This window comes from Patagioenas fasciata, chromosome 39 (genome assembly GCF_037038585.1).
Source record: "Patagioenas fasciata isolate bPatFas1 chromosome 39, bPatFas1.hap1, whole genome shotgun sequence".
Taxonomy (NCBI): Eukaryota; Metazoa; Chordata; class Aves; order Columbiformes; family Columbidae; genus Patagioenas; species Patagioenas fasciata.
In genome coordinates, this window is record NC_092558.1 from 1,367,941 (window position 1) to 1,388,041 (window position 20,101).

At 55.4% G+C, this 20,101-nt stretch overlaps 2 protein-coding genes across 10 annotated transcripts; both read right to left on the bottom strand.

The window, feature by feature from the left end:
* Window positions 1-47: 47 nt before the first annotated feature.
* On the bottom strand, window positions 48-14,934 carry DPF2 (double PHD fingers 2). 4 transcript variants are annotated; one of them, XM_065862306.2, is made up of 12 exons: window positions 14,794-14,934; window positions 13,371-13,531; window positions 11,466-11,573; window positions 8,994-9,157; window positions 8,053-8,145; window positions 6,846-6,924; window positions 6,283-6,324; window positions 4,576-4,713; window positions 4,202-4,330; window positions 3,027-3,139; window positions 2,201-2,282; window positions 48-1,695 (listed from the first exon to the last, which is right to left on the bottom strand). In XM_065862306.2, exons 1-12 carry the CDS (start codon window positions 14,865-14,867, stop codon window positions 1,610-1,612), a joined length of 1,269 nt encoding a protein of 422 aa, XP_065718378.1. In that variant the 5' UTR covers window positions 14,868-14,934; the 3' UTR covers window positions 48-1,609. The 4 variants fall into 4 exon arrangements, with proteins under 4 accessions (XP_065718378.1, XP_065718380.1, XP_065718381.1 ...); XM_065862308.2 differs by lacking the exon at window positions 6,283-6,324; XM_065862309.2 differs by lacking the exons at window positions 13,371-13,531; window positions 14,794-14,934 and adding an exon at window positions 12,331-12,566.
* A 660-nt stretch (window positions 14,935-15,594) lies between these two features.
* Window positions 15,595-18,962, bottom strand: CDC42EP2 (CDC42 effector protein 2). 6 transcript variants are annotated; one of them, XM_071801546.1, is made up of 3 exons: window positions 18,737-18,962; window positions 17,583-18,186; window positions 15,595-17,222 (listed from the first exon to the last, which is right to left on the bottom strand). In XM_071801546.1, the coding sequence occupies exon 3, from the start codon at window positions 17,160-17,162 to the stop codon at window positions 16,539-16,541; it is 624 nt and encodes a 207-aa protein (XP_071657647.1). In that variant the 5' UTR covers window positions 17,163-17,222; window positions 17,583-18,186; window positions 18,737-18,962; the 3' UTR covers window positions 15,595-16,538. The 6 variants fall into 6 exon arrangements, with proteins under 6 accessions (XP_071657647.1, XP_071657646.1, XP_071657648.1 ...); XM_071801545.1 differs by having other exon boundaries at window positions 17,920-18,186; window positions 18,737-18,959; XM_071801547.1 differs by having other exon boundaries at window positions 17,920-18,078; window positions 18,737-18,958.
* Between the last annotated feature and the right edge of the window lie 1,139 nt (window positions 18,963-20,101).

Genomic DNA, 20,101 nt, shown 5'->3' on the forward strand with positions numbered 1-20,101 from the left:
CCAAACGCCCCATTTTTGCCCCAAACGCCCCCGTTTTTTCCAAACCGTTGCGTTTTTCTCCATTTTATTACGAAAAGAAGCAGTTTTGGTGCCGTTCTTCGCTCTTCCCGGCGAAAACGCGCCCGGGAAGCTTCGCCGAGGGGGATTTTGGGGGAAAACCCCCCCGTTTTGGGCCATTTGGGCGGCCCGGCCCCGGCGAGGCGCCAAAAATGGGCAACCCCCCCCGTTTTGAACCAAAACGCCTTCGTTTCCACCCAAATCGCGCTCAGGAAGGGGGAAGGGAGGGGGGAGAAACCACCGGGGTTGATTTTTGGTGTCTGGGGGTTTGGTTTGAGGGGGTTTTGGTCAATTTTGAGCGGTTTTGGTTCATTTTGGGGGGATTCTGGGCGGTTTTGGGGCGGTTTGAGGCCCGGTCGGCGCCTCGGGGGGGTCGGAGGTAGGTTTTTTGAGTTGATTTTGCTATAAAACAGGCACATTCAGTCAACGGGACGCTTGGGGGGGCGGGGAGGGGGCGTCAGCGGCGGTTTGGGGGTAAAAAGCGGCTTTTTCGCCCCAAAATCAAACCCTGTGCGACCGTGCCGGAAACCCCAAAATGGGGGGGGGGGTTTGCCCCGTTTTGCGCCAGCGGGGGGGTGGGGGGGACCCCAAAGTGAGGGAATTTGACCCGTTTTGTGCCGCTCGGGGGTTAAGGCCTCGTGGGGGGGGAGGGGAATGGAAAGAAAACCCCAACAATTCACCCCAAAAATGCGGGAAGGAGGAAAAGGCCCCAAAATGTGGGGGGCAAAGGGGCGTTTTGGGCCCCCCACCCCCCCCGCCTCGCTGTGATTTGGGTGGAAAAGCGTGCAAAGGGCGATTTTCCCGCCAAAACCGCCCTGGGGGGGAAAGGTGGTGTTTTGGGGTGAAAAAACGCCCTTTTGGGGGTGGGGAAATGGGGGAAATTGGCGGCGAGGGAGCCAAAAGAAAGTGAATGGACCCAGAATGGGCGGGAAAGTGAGGGAAATGGGGGGAAATGGTGAGGATGAGAACGTTTAAAAACATAAAGTTACAGATCAGGAGGGGAAATGAGAGCAATTACAGGAAATGATGAGGAAATGGTTGGAGGAAATAAGAGGAATTAAAGGAAATTAAGGAAATAAAGAGAAAATCAGAGAAGGGAAAATAAAGGATTAAGAGAAATTGGAGAAAAGAAGAGGAAGGAAAATAGAAGAAAGAAATAAAGGAAAATTTAAAAGGGGGAGGAAATGGAAAGGGAGGAAACGGAAAGGGAGGAAACGGAAAGGGAGGAAACGGAAAGGGAGGAAACGGAAAGGGAGGAAACGGAGGAAACGGAAAGGGAGGAAATAAGAGGAAAGTAGAAGAAAATAAAGAAATAAAGGAAATTTCAAAAGGGGAAGGAAATAAGAATAAAGGAAATAAGAATAGAGGAAATAAGAATAAAGGAAATAGGAGAAAAAAGGAAATAAAAGAGGAGAAAAGAGGGAGAAATTAAATGGGAGCAAAAGAATAGAGAGAAAATAAAGGGAAATAAAAGTGAAATAAAGGGAAGTAATGGGAAGTGATGGGAAATAAAAGGAACTAAAGGCAAGCGGAGGGAGCGCGGAGCGGGGGCTCAGGCGCTGGGCTGGCCCTGGTGGTTCTGGTAGATTGAGGCCTTGTCCTTGAGCAGGTCCAGACACAGGTGGCAGCTCCAGCTCCCTGCAATTAGCGCAATTAACACTCATTAACGCTCATTAACACCCGGTACCGCCCAGGGAACCCACGGGGAGCCCAAACGCTCCCATCCCCCCCCTCGTTAACCCCGAACGGGCCGCGCGTTGATCATCAACCACCGGGTTTATTAAGCGTGGGGATAATTAACCAGGGGGTTAATTAACAGCGGGGATAATTAACCAGAGGGTTCGTTAAGCAGGACCATTTTGGGGGGGGGGGGGGCATGAATCAGCATGAGGGGGGAGGGGGGAAGCCCCAAAATGGGCCAAAAGCCAAAGGTTTGGGGTGCGAGTGACGTCAGCCACAGGTTTTGGGGGGAAAAAAGGCCTTTTCAGTCAAAACTGAGCATTTTGGGGTACAAGGGACATCAGTGATGGGTTTTGGGGTGAAAAGAGGCCTTTTTGGCCCAAACTGAGGCGTTTTGGGGTACAAGGGGCAGCAGTGATGGGTTTTGGGGTGAATTTGGGGGGTTTTGGCCCCGCTCGCTCACCTTCGGGGGGCTCGGCCATGGGGGGGGTCAGGCAGTACATGTGGTACCCGCGGTCACAGTCGTCGCAGAAAAGCAGCTGGTCCTGCGAAAATGCCCAAAATCCAGGTTTTAGCCCCAAAAATGCTTTTCCTGGATCCCGCCGAGCGCTAAAACACGGGGATTTTCACCCAAAATGACCCCACGGAAGACGAAAAGCACAACGATTTCCCCCAAAAAAGACACCGCTGTGGTCTAGAGATGATTCAGATATAGAGATTTTCCCCCTAAAGGCTTTTTGCTGGGGTTTTGGGGTGAAATGTGGGGGTTTTGGGGCTGAAACACGGGGGTTTTGGGGTGAAACGTGGGGGTTTTGGGGTGAAACAGGGGACTGGATGATTTTGGGGTGCATCCCGTGGGTTTTGGGGCACTCACGTCGTTCTCGGAGGTGCCGCAGATGCTGCAGCACTTGCACTCGATGCATTGCCAGCGGTTTTGGGGTGAAACGCGGGGGTTTTGGGGTGAAATGTGGGGGTTTTGGGGGTGAAACACAGGGGTTTTTGGGGGCAATCGTGGGGGTTTTGGGGTGAAACGCGGGACTGGGTGATTTTGGGGTGAATCCTGCGGGTTTTGGGGCACTCACGTCGTTCTCGGAGGTGCCGCAGATGCTGCAGCACTTGCACTGGATGCATTGCCAGTGGTTTTGGGGTGAAACGCAGGGGGTTTGGGGTGAAACGTGGGGCTTTTGGGGTAAAACGCGGGGGTTTTGGGGCTGAAACGCGGGGGATTTGGGGCTGAAACGGGGACTGGGTGATTTTGGGGTAAATCCTGCGGGTTTTGGGGCACTCACGTCGTTCTCGGAGGTGCCGCAGATGTTGCAGCACTTGCACTCGATGCACTGCCAGCGATACGTCTTCACCGCCGCCATCATCACCGGCGTGAACTGCAGGCACGATGGGTGGCCTGGGGACAGGACAGTGAGGATGGGGACAATGGGGACAATGGGGACAGGGGGGCACTGGGGACAGGGGGAAAATGGGGACAGGGGGACAATGGGGGACCGAGGGACACTGGGGACAGTGGGACAATGAGAGATTGGGGGACAACGGGGGACACTGAGGACAGGGCGACACTGAGGGACAATGGGGATGGGGGGACACTGGGGACAGGGGGACACTGAGGGACAATGGGGGACACCGAGGGACAATGGGGACAGGGGACACTGGGGGACACTAAGGGACACTGGGGGACAGGGGGACACTGGGGGACAATAAGGACAGGGGACACTGGGGGACACTAAGGGACACTGGGGGACAATGGAGGACAACAGGGACAGGGGACACTGGGGGACACTAAGGGACATCGAGGGACAGAGGGACACTGGGGATGGGGAACACTGGGGGACAATGGGGGACAGGGAGACACTGAGGGACAATAGGGACAGGGGACACTGAGGGACAATAAGGGACACTGAGGGACCGCGGACACTGGAGGCAGGGACAATGGGGGCAGGGGGACACTGAGGGACACTGAGGGATAGGGGGACACTGGGGGACGATAGCGACAGGGGATCAACGGGGACACTGAGGATGGGGACAATGGGGACAAGGGACACTGGGGGACATGGGAGATACTGAGGAATAGGGGGACACTGGGGGACGCTGAGGGATAGTGGGACACTGGGGGACAATAGGGACAGGGGGACGCTGGGGGACAATGGGGACACTGGGGGATAATGGAGGACAGGAGGACACTGAGAGACGGGAGGACACAGAGATGGGGGGACACTGGGGGACACTGAGGGACACTGGAGGACAGGGGGACACTGAGAAATGGGGGGACACTGAGGGCGCTGGGGACAGGGGGACACTGGGGATGGGGAACACTGGGGGACACTGAGGGACAGGGAGACAGTGGGGGATAATGGGGGGCAGGGGGACACTGGGGACAGGCACAAGCAGCCCCTACCCCCCCAAACACCCCAAGGCCCCTTTCCCGGCCCGTTTTGGGTGCTCTCCCGCTCACCCGAGCGGCCGCAGTCGGAGCACGAGACCAACTCCTCGGGCTGCCCCGTCTTCTTGTTGATCTTGGAGTCGCCCAGGCAGAAATCGCAGTAATTGTTGGGCAGCGCTAGCCCGTCGGGGCCTTTTTTGGCTGCAAAAAGGGCGAAAACGGGATTAACGGTCATTTTCCCTCCCAAAAACGGGGCAAAACGGGGAGAAACGGGGAAAGAACGGGGAGAAATGGGGCAAAACCGCCCCCGCGGCGCCAACCCCGACACGCGCAGCGGCTCTTGCGGCAAACACCGTGCTGCAAAAACCCCCTTTTTGGGTGGGTTTTTTGGGGTGTTTTCAGCAGATTGAGGGCGTTTGGAGGGAAAGGAAGGAGGTTTCGCTCACACTTGTGCTCGTCGGAGCGCTGGGACACGGGGGTGGGCGGCTGCGAGTCGTCCTTGTCGTCACCCTCCTCCTCGGCCAAGTGCGAGTGCGCGTAGTGGTAGCTCAGGCCCGGGCGGTTCTTGTAGCGTTTGCCGCAAACTGCGCCAAAAGAGCGGAAAATGGGGCGTTTTCACCCCGAAAAGCAGTGAGGCCCGCAGCCCCGCGGTTGCGGAAACCACCCCCGATTCCATGCGCTTCGGGTCGTTCCGGTTGTTTGTCAACGGGGGTTGGTTTGGGGGTAAAACGCGCGGGTTTGGTGAAAGGGCGGCCGGTGGTGGTGGAAACGGCGGGAAAGGGGGTTTCCCGCCCAAAATTCGGCTCCTGAGGCAGCGGGGAAATAGGGGAAATGGAGTTTTGGGGGGATTTTTGGGCCTGATCCAATCATAATTTCCCTGCTTTTCAGCCATTTTTAGACAATCGGGGTTTGTTTGACCTCCCCTGGTTGATAACGAACCAAATTCTGCCTATTTGTGGGCAGGAGGCCCCAAAATCCCCTGTTCTCCCCCACTCCAGGTCGGCACGAAGCCGGCGCCGACCTCAGGGCTGTTTTGGGGTAAAACCCCCCAAAAATGAGCAAAAACGGGGTGTCCAGAGCGCGGCGGATGTGTTGAAATGTTATTTCTCCCACAAAAATCAGGGAAAAAAGGCGATTTGGGGAGAGTTTGGGGAATATTTTGATCGTTCCCAGGCTAAAAATAAAGAGGGAAACAGCCCAATGAGGCAAAAAGGGGTTGGAGGCACCAAAAAGAGCCCGGCACAAGCAGCCGGGGTTGTGGTTTGGGGTGAAAAGCCCCGAATTCCGCCCGGATTGAGGGATTTGCGGCGAATTTGGCAGCGGTGGGGGGAAAACGAGAGCAACAGCAGCAATTACAAGGTTATTACAGCGAATTCCACGGTTGGAGCCGCCGGTGTCACGGGGTCGGCCACGCGCTGCGTTCCGCCCCCCGCCGAGTCGCCAAATCGACCTTTTCGCCCCCAAAACAGCAGCGGGAGGCGGTAAAACAAGGGGCGGGTTCCGCTCCGGCAACGGCGATGGAAACGGGGCATTTCCAACGGGTTTGTTCACCCAAACCCCCCCTGCTCGGCCCGTGCCGGGGCTTCTTTAAACCAAAAAGGCTTTGGCGTAAAAAGCCGGGAGTTTGGCACAAAAGGGTGGGGGTTTTTAATCCCAAATGGCTCTTTTTTACCTCGAAAAGTCAGGGTTTTCCCTCACGGAGTTGGTTTTAGTAAATAAGTTGGGTTTTTTGGTACAAAATGGTGTTTTTTCCTCACGACAACGCCTGGATTTAACCCCAAAGCGGCGCTTTCCGTCCCGAGGCCGCGGCGCGGGGGGAGCGGCGAGGTTCTGGGTGGAAAAGGCGTTTTTGGCGCATTCCGCGGCGCGGCGGGGGGGTTGGTTAATCCGCATTATGTTTGTTTGGGGGGGGTTGAGGGGAGAAGGGTGTTTTGCTGCGCTCCGCGCCGCCGTGGGGGGTTAATCCGCATTACGGGGGGGTTTTGGGTGGAAAGGCGTTGTTTTTGTTGCGTTCCGCGGGCCTGATCCGCGTGGGGGCTCAAGGCCTGGGTTGGTTTCCCCCCTCCCGCCACCTCGGGGCCGATTTGGGGCCGAACTCCTGGGTTTTGAGAAGGAAAAGGCGGAAAAGGAGCAGAGAGAGACAGAGCGGATACCTCGGTCGGGAGGTTTCAGGGAATGCTTTTGTTTGTAAGTGTCTGAAAGACAGAAAGAGAGTCGTGAGAAACGCACACAGAGCAACCAGAGCAACCAGAGGGAGCGCGGCTCGGGCAGAGGCAGCGACAGAAGGACAGAGACAGGACCTTTGGAAGGCTCCACGGCCCCTTTGGCCCTCAAAAGTGGCTCTTTTGGGAACAAACGGAGGAGGAAGAGGGAGGGGAGGAGGAAGAATCAGCTCACGGAGAAGGAAAGACAACATTGCTTCCCACAAAGCGGATTTTCAGCCAGAGCGGGACGCGGTGGGGCCTGGAAACCAGTTTGACGGACGAGGTTTATCCTCCTCTTTACGTGACGTGGGGGGCGCTCGACCCTTAATTTGGGGTCAAAACGCCCGTGGAAAACATCCAAACGCCTTCGGTTTGGTCACAAAACACCCCCCCCCGGGTGTGGAAATCATCGTTTCGGGGGTTTAAGGCCCAAATTTCAGCGGGTGAAGCGATGGGTTTAAAAGCTACCGCAGCCCGGCTCTCGGGAAGCAGGGGAGGCCTGCGCCACTCACTGTCGCACGCGTAGGGCTTGTCCCGATCCTCCAGGATGGCGGCGTCCAGCTTCTTGCGAGCGCCCCCGACACCTTTGCCCTGAGAAATCAAGGGGGAAAAGGCAATTTTAGGGAGAAATGGGGTGGATGGGTGATTGGGGAGGGAACGGTGATCCCACAGCGCCACGCCGTGGGGAGATGCGGAAGCGGAGGTGCGGGCCCGACCCTGCTTAGCTTCCCAGATCAGACGAGACGGGGTGTTCTCAGCCTATATTTATTTAATGTATGTATATGTATATGTTCCTCAGGTATATTCTGATAGTATCTGAGCTCAGCCCACAGCACCCAGCTGGTCTCCCATCCAAGCACTGACCGGGCCCGACCCTGCTTAGCTTCCCAGATCAGACGAGACAGGGCGTTCTCAGCCTATATTTATTTAATGTATGTATATGTATATGTTCCTCAGGTATATTCTGATAGTATCTGAGCTCAGCCCACAGCACCCAGCTGGTCTCCCATCCAAGTCCTGACCGGGCCCGACCCTGCTTAGCTTCCCAGATCAGACGAGATGGGGCGTTCTCAGGCTATATATATTACATTAAGTATATATATACGTTCCTCAGGTATATCCTGATCGTATCTGAGCTAAACCCTTATTTCAAGAGCAGAGCAGAGGGGCAGGAGAACCTCTCTGACCTACTGAGCCCCACTTCTAATCCCCAACAGGTCCCATTGGCTTCCTGGCCACCAGGGCCCAGTGCTGGCTCAGCCCACAGCACCCAGCTGGTCTCCCATCCAAGCACTGACCGGGCCTGACCCTGCTTAGCTTCCCAGATCAGACGAGACGGGGCATTCTCAGCCTATATACATTACATTACGTATATATATATACGTATATATGTTCCTCAAGTACATCCTGTTAGTATCTGAGCTAAACCCTTTTTCAAGGGCAGAGTAGAGGGGCAGCAGAACCTCTCTGACCCACTGACCACCCCTTCTAACCCACCCCAGGTCCCATTGGCTTCCTGGCCACCAGGGCCCATTGCTGCCCCATGGTCACCCTGCTGTCCCCAGATCCGGGCCTCCAGTTGGACTCGCCAACCTTCGTTAGCGCCTAACGAACACGACTTCGAGGTTACAAACACCCTGACTGTGCCCCAAATGAGGTCCCCAAGAGGCGCCCGGGCTGCTCTGGCGCCGGGGCCGGGGCTGGTTGGGCAGGACCCACCTTGGCCTTGCCCTTCCCGCGCCGCTTGGGGGTGTCCTCCTCGTAGTCCTCGTCGTCCAAGTCGTCCAGGAAGTCCTCCGGCTCCAGAATCCGCTGCGGAAGCAACCAAAGGGGTCAATTCGGGTTCCAATAACTCATTTTAGCCTGAATTCCAGTTCCAATAACTCCCTTTATCCCGAATTCCAGTTCCAAGAACTCCTTTTATCCCAAATTCCAGTTCCAATAACTCACTTTATCCTGAATTCTGGCTCCATTAACTCCTTTTATCCTGAATTCTGGTGCCAATAACTCATTTTATCCCAAATTCCAGTTCCAATAACTCACTTTATCCTGACTTCTGGCTCCATTAACTCCTGTTATCCTGAATTCTGGCCCCATTAACTCCTTTTATCCTGAATTCTGGCTCCATTAACTCATTTTATCCCGAATTCCGGTGCCAATAACTCACTTTATCCCAAATTCCAGTTCCAATAACTCACTTTATCCTGAATTCTCGTTCCAATAACTCATTTTATCCCAAATTCTGGTGCCAATAACTCACTTTATCCCAAATTCCGGTTCCAATAACTCATTTTATCCCAAATTCTGGTGCCAATAACTCACTTTATCCCAGATTCCGGTTCCAATAACTCATTTTATCCCAAATTCCAGTTCCAATAACTCACTCTATCCTGAATTCCAGTTCCAATAACGTATTTTATCCTGAATTTCAGCTCCAATAACTCCTTTTACCCTGAATTCTGGTTCCAACACCTCCTTTATTCCCTGAATATGAGGCCAGAATCCCCCTTTTCATTCAGGAGCGGAGTCTCTAATTGGACCACAAGGCAGCAAAACCCCCAGGGGACGGGACGGTGGGTGCAAAACGAGCCCATTTTCCCGCGTTTTAGGGACCTCGCGGACCCGTGTTTGGGGTGGAAAGGGGGGTATTGTGTGGGTACCTTCCTGGCGCGGCTGTTGGCCCCGGGGAACTCGGCCGAGTCGTCGTCGCCGCGCGGATCCGGCAGCGCCCGCTTGTCCAGAGCGTCGGTGCGGAGGAGCAGGGCCTCCAGGCTGCTGCCATCCGCCGGCAGCGCGCCCTCCTTCTTCACCCCCGAGTCCGCTTCTGACACGAAAACACGGAAAATACCACAAATACATTAAAATAAAACCTTCATTCTTCACCCCCGAATCTGATTTTGATAGAAAAACTGCAATTAAAACAAACAAATTAAGAATAAATAGGTTCATGTGCAGCGGCAGGGCCTCCAGGCTGCTGCAGTCTGCAGGCAGCGCGCCCTCCTCCTTCACCCCCGAGTCTGCTTCTGACACGAAAACATGGAAATAATTATAAATAAATTAAAATAAACCCATCCTTCTTCACACCTGAATCTGATTCTGAGAGGAAAACAGCGATTAAAACAAATAAATTAAGAATAAAGGCGTTCGTGTGCAGCGGCAGCGCCTCCAGGCTGCTGCGGTCTGCAGGCAGCGCGCCCTCCTTCTTCACCCCCGAGTCCGCTTCTGACACGAAAACACGGAAAATACCACAAATACATTAAAATAAACCCTTCCTTCTTCACCCACCAATCTGATTTTGATAGAAAAACTGCAATTAAAACAAATAAATTAAGAATAAATAGGTTCATGTGCAGCGGCAGCGCCTCCAGGCTGCTGCCATTCACAGGCAGCGCGCCCTCCTTCTTCACCCCCGAGTCCGCTTCTGACACGAAAACACGGAAAATACCACAAATACATTAAAATAAACCCTTCCTTCTTCACCCCCGAATCTGATTTTGATAGAAAAACTGCAATTAAAACAAATAAATTAAGAATAAATGCGTTCATGTGCAGCGGCAGCGCCTCCAGACTGCTGCCATTCTCAGGCAGCGCGCCCTCCTCCTTCACCCCCACCTCCCCTTCTGACAGGAAAACATGGAAAATACCATAAATACATTAAAATAAAACCTTCCTTCTTCACCCACGAATCTGATTTTGATAGAAAAACTGCAATTAAAACAAATAAATTAAGAATAAATGTGTTCATGTGCAGCGGCAGCGCCTCCAGACTGCTGCCATTCACAGGCAGCGCGCCCTCCTCCTTCACCCCCGACTCCCCTTCTGACAGGAAAACATGGAAAATACCATAAATACATTAAAATAAAACCTTCCTTCTTCACACCTGAATCTGATTCTGACACAAAAACTGCAATTAAAACAAATAAATTAAGAATAAATGCGTTCATGTGCAGCGGCAGCGCCTCCAGACTGCTGCCACTCACAGGCAGCGCACCCTCCTCCTTCACCCCCGACTCCCCTTCTGACAGGAAAACATGGAAAATACCACAAATACATTAAAATAAAACCTCCCTTCTTCACCCCCGAATCTGATTTTGATAGAAAAACTGCAATTAAAACAAATAAATTAAGAATAAATGCGTTCATGTGCAGCGGCAGCGCCTCCAGACTGCTGCCATTCTCAGGCAGCGCGCCCTCCTCCTTCACCCCCGACTCCCCTTCTGACAGGAAAACATGGAAAATACCATAAATACATTAAAATAAACCCTTCCTTCTTCACCCCCGAATCAGATTTTGATAGAAAAACTGCAATTAAAACAAATACATTAAGAATAAATGTGTTCATGTGCAGCGGCAGCGCCTCCAGACTGCTGCCACTCACAGGCAGCGCGCCCTCCTCCTTCACCCCCGACTCCCCTTCTGACAGGAAAACATGGAAAATACCATAAATACATTAAAATAAACCCTTCCTTCTTCACCCCCGAATCTGATTTTGATAGAAAAACTCCAATTAAAACAAATAAATTAAGAATAAATGCGTTCATGTGCAGCGGCAGCGCCTCCAGACTGCTGCCATTCTCAGGCAGCGCGCCCTCCTCCTTCACCCCCAACTCCCCTTCTGACAGGAAAACATGGAAAATACCATAAATACATTAAAATAAAACCTTCCTTCTTCACCCCCGAATCTGATTTTGATAGAAAAACTGCAATTAAAACAAATAAATTAAGAATAAATAGGTTCACGTGCAGCGGCAGCGCCTCCAGACTGCTGCCACTCACAGGCAGCGCGCCCTCCTCCTTCACCCCCGACTCCCCTTCTGACAGGAAAACATGGAAAATACCATAAATACATTAAAATAAACCCTTCCTTCTTCACCCCCGAATCTGATTTTGATAGAAAAACTGCAATTAAAACAAATAAATTAAGAATAAATAGGTTCATGTGCAGCGGCAGCGCCTCCAGGCAGCTGCGGTCTGCAGGCAGCGCGCCCTCCTCCTTCACCCCCACCTCCCCTTCTGACAGGAAAACACGGAAAATACCACAAATACATTAAAATAACCCCATCCTTCTCCCCCCCGAGCGTTCCCTGCCCGGAGCAGCAGCAAGAAGCGCAGGGCAGGAGCGCGGGCCGTACCGGGTTTGATGGCGGGGAAGGCGAGGCGCGGGTCCTCGGGGGGGTGAGCGCGGCGTCGCTTCCTCCAGCGCCGCGCGGGGTACGAGTAGAGCTGCCCGGCGGCCAGACCTGCCCAGACACCACGGGTTACGCCAACCAGGGTGAAATAACCCAAAATCGCCATGAACGGCCCCAAACTGCACCGGGGCTGCGGTGTTGGGGGCGTAAAATAACCCGAAATAGCCATAAACGGCCCCAAATGGCACCGGGGTTGCGGTGTTGGGTGCATAAAATAACCCTAAATAGCCATAAACGGCCCCAAATGGCACCGGGGTTGCCGTGTTGGGTGCATAAAATAACCCTAAATAGCCATAAACAGCCCCAAATGGCACCGGGGTTGCGGTGTTGGGTGCATAAAATAACCCTAAATAGCCATAAACTGCCCCAAACGGTGCCCAGGCTGCGGTGCTGGGTGTGTGAAATAACCCTGAATAGTCATAAATTGCCCCAAATGGTGCCCAGGTTGCGGTGTTGGGTGTGTGAAATAACCCTAAATAGCCATAAACGGCCCCAAACGGTGCCCAGGCCGCAGTGTTGGGTGTGTGAAATAACCCTAAATCGCCATAAATTGCACCAAATGGTGCCCAGGCTGTGGTGTTAGGTGTGTGAAATAACCCTAAATTGCCATAAACGGCCCCAAACGGCACCAGGGTTGCGGTGTTGGGTGTGTGAAATAACCCAAAATTGCCATAAACTGCACCAAATGGTGCCCAGGCTGCAGTGGGTGGGTTGGTGGGTGCAGGGAGGGCTGTGGGTGCATTGGGGGGTTCAGGGGGTGGTTTTGGGGGTTCAGGGGGTGGTTTTGGGGGTGTTTTTGGGGTCTCACCCGGCCCCCGGTGCCGTTTCTCCATCCAGATGTAGCAGTTGCTCTGGGTGGGTGTAAGGGGGCTGTGGGTGCACTGGGGGTTCAGGGGGTGGTTTGGGGAGTTCAGGGGGGGTTCAGGGGGTGTTTTTAGGGGTTCAGGGGGTGTTTTGGGGTCTCACCCGGCCCCCAGTGCCGTTTCTCCATCCAGATGTAGCAGTTGCTCTGGGTGGGTGTTTGGAGATTCAGGGGGTGTTTGGGGGTGCAGGGGGGCTGTGGGTGGGTTGGTGGGTGCAGGGGAGCTGTGGGTGCATTGGGGGTTCAGGGGGTGGTTTTGGGGGTTCAGGGGGTGGTTTTGGGGGTGTTTTGGGGTCTCACCCGGCCCCCAGTGCTGTTTCTCCATCCAGATGTAGCAGTTGCTCTGGGTGGGTGTTTGGAGATTCAGGGGGTGTTTGGGGGTGCAGGGGGGCTGTGGGTGGGTTGGTGGGTGCAGGGGAGCTGTGGGTGCATTGGGGGTTCAGGGGGTGGTTTTGGGGGTTCAGGGGGTGGTTTTGGGGGTGTTTTGGGGTCTCACCCGGCCCCCGGTGCCATTTCTCCATCCAGATGTAGCAGTTGCTCTGGATGGGTGCAGGGGTGCTATGGGTGGTTTGGTGGGTGCAGGGGAGCTGTGGGTGCATTGGGGGGTTCAGGGGGTGGTTTTGGGGGTTCAGGGGGTGTTTTGGGGTCTCACCCGGCCCCCGGTGCCGTTTCTCCATCCAGATGTAGCAGTTGCTCTGGATGGGTGCAGGGGGGCTGTGGGTGGGTTGGTGGGTGCAGGGGAGCTGTGGGTGCATTGGGGGGTTCAGGGGGTGGTTTTGGAGGTTCAGGGGGGGTTCAGGGGGTGTTTTGGGGTCTCACCCGGCCCCCGGTGCCGTTTCTCCATCCAGATGTAGCAGTTGCTCTGGGTGGGTGCAGGGGGGCTGTGGGTGGGTTGGTGGGTGCAGGGGAGCTGTGGGTGCATTGGGGGGTTCAGGGGGTGGTTTTGGGGGTTCAGGGGGGGTTCAGGGGGTGTTTTGGGGTCTCACCCGGCCCCCGGTGCCGTTTCTCCATCCAGATGTAGCAGTTGCTCTGCGCCACGCCGGTCTGCGAGTCCAGGAAGGGCAGGCGCACGCTGCGCTCGGCGCAGAGCCGCGCGTTGTAGCTGTGGCACTGCTCCATGGCGTCGCGGTAGTACTGCTCGCCCAGCCTGCAACACCACCACCCTATGGATCCCATAGGAGCCCCCCCGGCAACGCCTGGCTCCCAAAGAGCCCCATGGGCTACGCGCACCCCCTGGGATATAGAAGATCCTCTCACAGGGATCTATAGAGATGAACTCTCCGCTTTGGGTTCTACAGGACAGAGGGGTCTATAGGGATGTATAGATCCCCCTGCTTTGAGATCTATAGAATCCTCTCAGAGGGGTCTATAGGGATGTATAGAACCCCCCGCTTTAGGATCTATAGGACACTCTCAGAGGGGTCTATAGGGATGTATAGATCCCCCCGCTTTGGGATCTATAGGACACTCTCAGAGGGGTCTATAGGGATGTATAGATCGCCCCGCTTTGGGATCTATAGGACACTCTCAGAGGGGTCTATAGGGATGTACAGATCCCCCCACTTTGGGATCTATAGAACCCTCTCAGAGGGGTCTACGGGGACGTACAGATCCCCTCACTATGGCCTCTGTGTGACCTTCTCAGAGGGGTCTATAGGGATGTATAGATCCCCCTGCTTTGGGACCTATAGGACCCTCTCAGGGGGGTCTATAGGGATGTATAGATCCCCCTGCTTTGGGACCTATAGGACCCTCTCAGGGGGGTCTATAGGGATGTATAGATCCCCTCGCTTTGGGCTCTACAGGACCCTCTCAGAGGGGTCTATAGGGATGGACAGATCCCTCCTCTTTGGGATCTATAGAATCCTCTCAGAGGGGTCCATAAGGATGTATAGATCCCCCCTCTTTGGGATCTATAGGACACTCTCAGAAGGGTCCATAAGGATGCATAGATCCCCCCTCTTTGGGATCTATAGGACACTCTCAGAGGGGTCCATAAGGATGTATAGATCCCCCCGCTTTGGGATCTACAGGACACTCTCAGAGGGGTCCATAAGGATGTACAGATCCCCCCGCTTTGGCCTCTGTGGGACCCTCTCAGAGGGCGATGGGGAGGAACCCCCACCCTGTGGCCTCTATAGACCTCCCTCTCAGCGGACCCCACCCTATATCCTCTATAAGCGCCATACGGGGGGGTTTCCCCTCACAGAACTCTTCCCCCCTCCCCAAAAAAGTTCCCCCCGAACAATGAGCGCGTCCCCCCCCCACCCCCACCCCCCTCCCGCCCACTTGGTCCCGCCCGCCGGCGCCGCGCCGAGGGGGAACCCGCGCCGGGCCGCACCATTCCCAGCCCCGCGGCGGGGGGGGACACACACAACACACCACAACACACACACCAAACGCACTTACAGCTTCACCACATTCTGTACCACCGCCGCCATCTTCCCTCCGCCGCCGGGGCCCTGCGCCCCCTCAGCGCGCATGTGCGGCCGGGGAGCGGCGGGGGAAGCGGCCGCTTCACGGCTGCGCAGGAACACAACTGACCCCCCCCTCCCCTGTGTGAGGATGCGCAGTGGCACCTCCCCGGGGCGGGAAGCGGCGCATGCGCAAAGCGCCATGCGTGGCTCCTCCCCCCGCATTGCGCGTGCGCGGCGCGAAGGGCGGGAAAAAGGTGAAGGGGGAGAGGCGCGAAAATGGCGGAGGCTGAAAAGCGCGATGGGGGAGGCAAGTGAGGGAAAAATGGGAATAAAAGGGGCGGGGGGGGGGAACGGGTGGTGAGAGGGGGGCGAGGGGCAAAGCGGAGCGCGGTTAAAGGTGGGAAAATGAAGATCGGAGGGGAAGGAAAAGGGTCGTTCCCCCCCCACCTGTAAAGCTGAGGGGGGTGGAGGTGGAGGAGAAGGGGAAAGATCAGGAAAAGGGGTGCAGGAAGATGGGGGGAGGGAGGGAAAATGAGGGTTGGGACGGGAGGGGTGTAATATTATAAATACACTTATATCTTTGTATTTACACTGAGACCTTTAGTCTGTATTGGGGTTCCCCATTGATTTTGGTGCCGTGTGCCGTCCCCCCAGGGCTTTCTCTAGAAATCAATGTGGAAAATGCGCATTTTTGAGCCCTTTTTATCCATTGTGAATTAAGCAGCGATCTCCCACCCCCCCCGCAGGAAACCCAGGGTTTAATGCTCATTTATTGCTGAGAAATAACTACGAATTAAATAAGAAATTGTTTATATTTTGCAGCTAAGACAGTGCCTGGAAAAATGGGGGGAAAAAAAAGGATTGGGATAATTTCAGGTGGTTTACGTGAAATAAAGACAAATTAAAGCGATCCTTTCATTGAACCCCTTGCAAATTTTCCAATTTGGGGGAAAAAAGAGGGATTTGGGCTGTTTTGGTGGGAACTGGGAATGTGGGGAAGTTGTTACCTGGATGCTCGTTGAGGTTTTGTAATTAATGTAATTAATCACCATCCCAGCGCCATTTAATTCACTAATTGAGGTGAAACCCATGAAAACAAGCGCAGCCTCATCAGCGCAAGGTGAGAAATGAGCCAAATGCTCTGAAAATCACCCAAAATGACCCATTCCGGGTTCTCTTTCCCCCTCTGGTTGTGTGACCGATGCCGTATGGATGGGATTGGGAAACTGAGGCACAACCCCCGTCAAAATACATCGTTATCAGGGTAAATTAACGACAAACGTTAATGACTCGTTAATTAACGACGCTGGTACAAAGCAGCAATCAGCGACTCCCACCCCGAGCTCCGGCCGTGGGCTCGGTCGCCAAAATTCAGCCCCAAAGCCTTTTACCACATAACCCCCAAATTCGGTGGCATAAAGAATTCGATGGTGCGCGTGGTCGCTGTGGTGATACCGGGGTTTGGTTCACCCCGACCGACCCCCTCCATGTGAAAAACCCACAAAACACCCCAAATTTGGGGTTGGGCGATTCCCCCGTCGCCGCTTTCACCGCGTCCGGTTCATCCCGGTTGGATCCATCGCCACCACGAGTCGATCCGGGCAAAGGGGGGAGAAGCGCTCGGTGTCTCCGCGGTTGGAACCGAAGCGGCGCGGCTGAAATTCCAGATCTACCGCGGAGAAAACCGCCCAAATGGATAATAATGGTTGGTTGTAACGTTTTCACCTGCAGGTGCCCTCACGTGGGGGTCTCGTGGTGTTTGTCCATCACGCGCAGAACGTCCTCCAGGATGGACGGGCCCAGGTCCACGTGCAGCGACAGGAGGGAGCCGGTGGGCGGCGCGGCGCCGTGTCCGTCCCCGGCAACGCCGCCGTTGGCCGCGCGTGAGGGCTCTGGAAACAACGCCTCCGGGAATGGTTCTGGAAACGGCTCCGGGAACACCGCGACGCGTCCACCGTTGTCCTCACCACGGCCCTGTTGCGGCGCCTTCTTGTCCAGCCGCAGGCGCGGGGGTTTGGGCGGCGCGGGCGGCAGCGTGAGCGCGCGCGGCCCCGCGATGACGGGCAGCGACATGGCGTTCTTGAGCAGCGGCGACGGCGCCGCCGTAACCGCGGGGCGGCCGCTCAGCGTGGCCGTCCTGGCCATGGCGGCCGGCGGCTCGCGGGCGCACGGGAGCAGGTGGAGCTTGCCCTGCAGGAAGGAGACGTCGCCGAAGGTGTCGCCCGCGCCGCCCACGTGGATGGTGTGGCGGAAGTCGCCCAGCGGCGGGCTGATCATGTCCCGCGACAGCAGGTCGCGCAGCTTCTCCTTCTTGCCCTTCCGGCTGCCTCGCTTCAGGTAGATCGGGGCCTTGGCCGACATCTCCGCGCTGGGCTCAACGGGAGGATCCGGGCTCCGCCGAGCGCCGCGATGCTCGGTAATCTGTGAAACCAAAGCAACAATCGCTTAAAACCAAGCTCTACCAAGATGGCAGCTCCTTGGCCAACATCACCGCAACGCCCTCCGAACCAAACCCGAGGATTGGGGCTCCCCCAAGCGCCGTGATGCTCGTTAATCTGTACAATTAAAGCAACAATCGCTTAAAACCAAGCTCTACCAAGATGGCCGCGCCTTGGCCAACATCACCGCAATGCTCCCCAAAACCAACTGCAAAGATTTGGGCTCCCCGAGCACCGCGGTGCTCATTAACCTGTACAATTAAAGCAACAATCACTTAAAACCAAGTTCTACCAAGATGGCAGCGCCTTGGCCAACATCACCGCAACGCCCCCCGAACCAAACCTGAGGATTGGGGCTCCCTTGAGTGCCGCGATGCTCGTTAACCTGTACAATTAACCACTTGAAGCCGAGTTCTAAGAGGATGGAGACGCCCGACTCATCAGCACAGCCCAGCAAATGAACTCCAGGCCTCCCCGAGGTTCGTTGGCGGCGATACCGGTAACGAGATAACTCGGGTAATTAAACACAGGCGCCCGGAGCTTTGTGTCCGGGGGAACCCGAGGGGGTTGTGGTGGGAAAGAAAGTGCTGGAAAACGGCTTTTGGAACCAAATGGTTTGGATTCCCCACCCCACAACCAGCAAACGCCGGGCCCGGAGGGGAAGGGACGTGGTTCTTTACCGGAGTTTAGGGGTGTTTGTCCCCCTCTGACGCTCAACGCCGCTAAAACAACCGTCGCTCTCGCTTTGGTAGGGGTTTTATCCCAAAATCGCCTCTTTTCGGTGCCGAAAACCAGCGCTGTGTGTGTTGGTGATCCCGGCGCCTCCGCCCAGCGAAATCCTGACGGCGCAGAATTCGGCGTCGTTAATTAAGCCGGGTGGATTAATGAGGGCCTGAAATGCTGGAGGCGGGGGGGTGGTGACGGTGCAGCCGCGTTTGCCGAAATTCCTGCCGGTCGGGGAGGCAGAAAATGGGGCTTTTGGGTGGGGGAGACTCTTGGGGATCATCCAAATAGTTTGAATTATAGTTTGAATTATAGTTTGAATTATAGTTTGAATTATAGTTTGAATTATAGTTTGAATGATAAATTGTTTTCATGGCTCAGGAAGATCCCAAGAGGAGGAAACAGTGGGAACTTGGCCCCCCCCCCGTGCCTCAGTTTCCCCACAAACCGAAACCAGGAGGGAAAAGCGGGGTAAAAAGCATTAAAAGCAGGAAAAGCAGCTGAATTGGGCTCACAATTCGCTCCGGTTCCGCCCTCAAAGTGCATTTTTTGTGTGAAATCATCCCAAAATCCCTCGTTTGGACTTAAAATTGTTCTCCTAACGAGCAACTGGAGCGGGAGCCGCGTCTGTCCCGAAACGGCCGTTTTGGGGTTTCTCGGGGGGTTTTGGGCTGGAAAAGCACGAAGCGAAGGGAAAGAGGCGGAATTTCCCTCCCCCCAAAGCGGCCAAAGCCCCCGGAAATGACCCAAATTTGGCGCCGCGCGGGGTCTCACCGGACTGGGTTCAGCCCCAAATGCACGGTGTTGGTCGTCCCGTTGTGTTCCTGTTGTGTTCCCGTTGTGTTCCCGTTGTGTTCCCGTTCCGTTCCCGTTCCGTTCCCGTTGTGTTCCCGTTCCGTTCCCGTTCCGTGGCGTCAGCGCAGGCCCCGCCCCCCGCCCGGGAAACCACCAAAGCCACCCAAAATCACCCAAACTCACCCCAAACCAGGCTGGGAACAGGAAACAAACCGGGCGCTTGGAGCCGAAGGAGCCGCGGCGCTGGCGTTTGGGTCGTTAAGGGGGAATTAAGGGGGAATGAGACGCCGGCTGCTGCGGTTGGAACCCCCAAACCCCCCCCCAGAGCCCCAAATCCCCCCAAAACTCCTAAATATTCCACTGAAAACACCAAATCCCCCCCAAAAACTCAAAATCCCCGCCAAGACCCCCCTGAAACCCCCAAATCCCCCCCAAACCCCCCTGAAACCCCAACCCCCCCAAAACCTCCAAATCCCCCCCAAAACCCCACCAGAAACCCCCAAAACCCCTCAAATCACTCCCCAAATCCCCTCAAAACCCCACTGGAAGCCCCCAAATCCCCCCCCAAAACCCCTCAGGAAACCCCCAAATCCCACCCAAAACCCCCAACCCCCCTGAAATCCCCCCTGAAACCCCCAAATCCCCCCCCAAATCTCTCCTGAAACCCCCAAAACCCCTCTGGAAATGCCCAAAACCCCCCAAATCCCCCCTGAAATTCCCAAAACTCCTAAATCTTCCCCCCCAACCCCCCAGAAACCCCCAAATCACCGCAAAACCCCCCTGAAGCCCCCAATTCCCCCCATGAAATCCCCCCTAAAACCCCCAAATCCCCCCCCCCGCCAAAACCCCCAAGCCCCCCCCAAATCTCCCCTGAAACCCCCCAATCCCCCCCAAAACCCCTCTGGAAATGCCCAAAATCCCCCCCGAAGTCCCCAAAACTCCTAAATCTTCCCCCCCAAACCCCCTGAAATCCCCAATTCCCCCCCAAAACTCCCTCCAAACCCCCAAATTCCCCCCAAAACCTCGCAGAAACCCCCAAATCACCCCAAAACCCCCCTGAAACCCCCAATTCCCCCCATGAAATCCTCCCTAAAACCCCCAAACCCCCCCCGAAACCCCCAACCCCCCCCAAATCCCCCCTAAAACCCCCAAAACCCCGCTGGAAATGCCCAAACCCCCCAAGACCCCCTGAAACCCCCAAATCCACCACAGACAGGGCTGGAAGGAGCAGGTAATTAAGCAACCAATTAACGAAGCTCCGACTGCCGAGGCCCCTGCGCCTCCACCCACACAAACCAACCTTTTTTCCCCAAAAACGCCATTTTTCCCCCCAAAAAGCCCCTT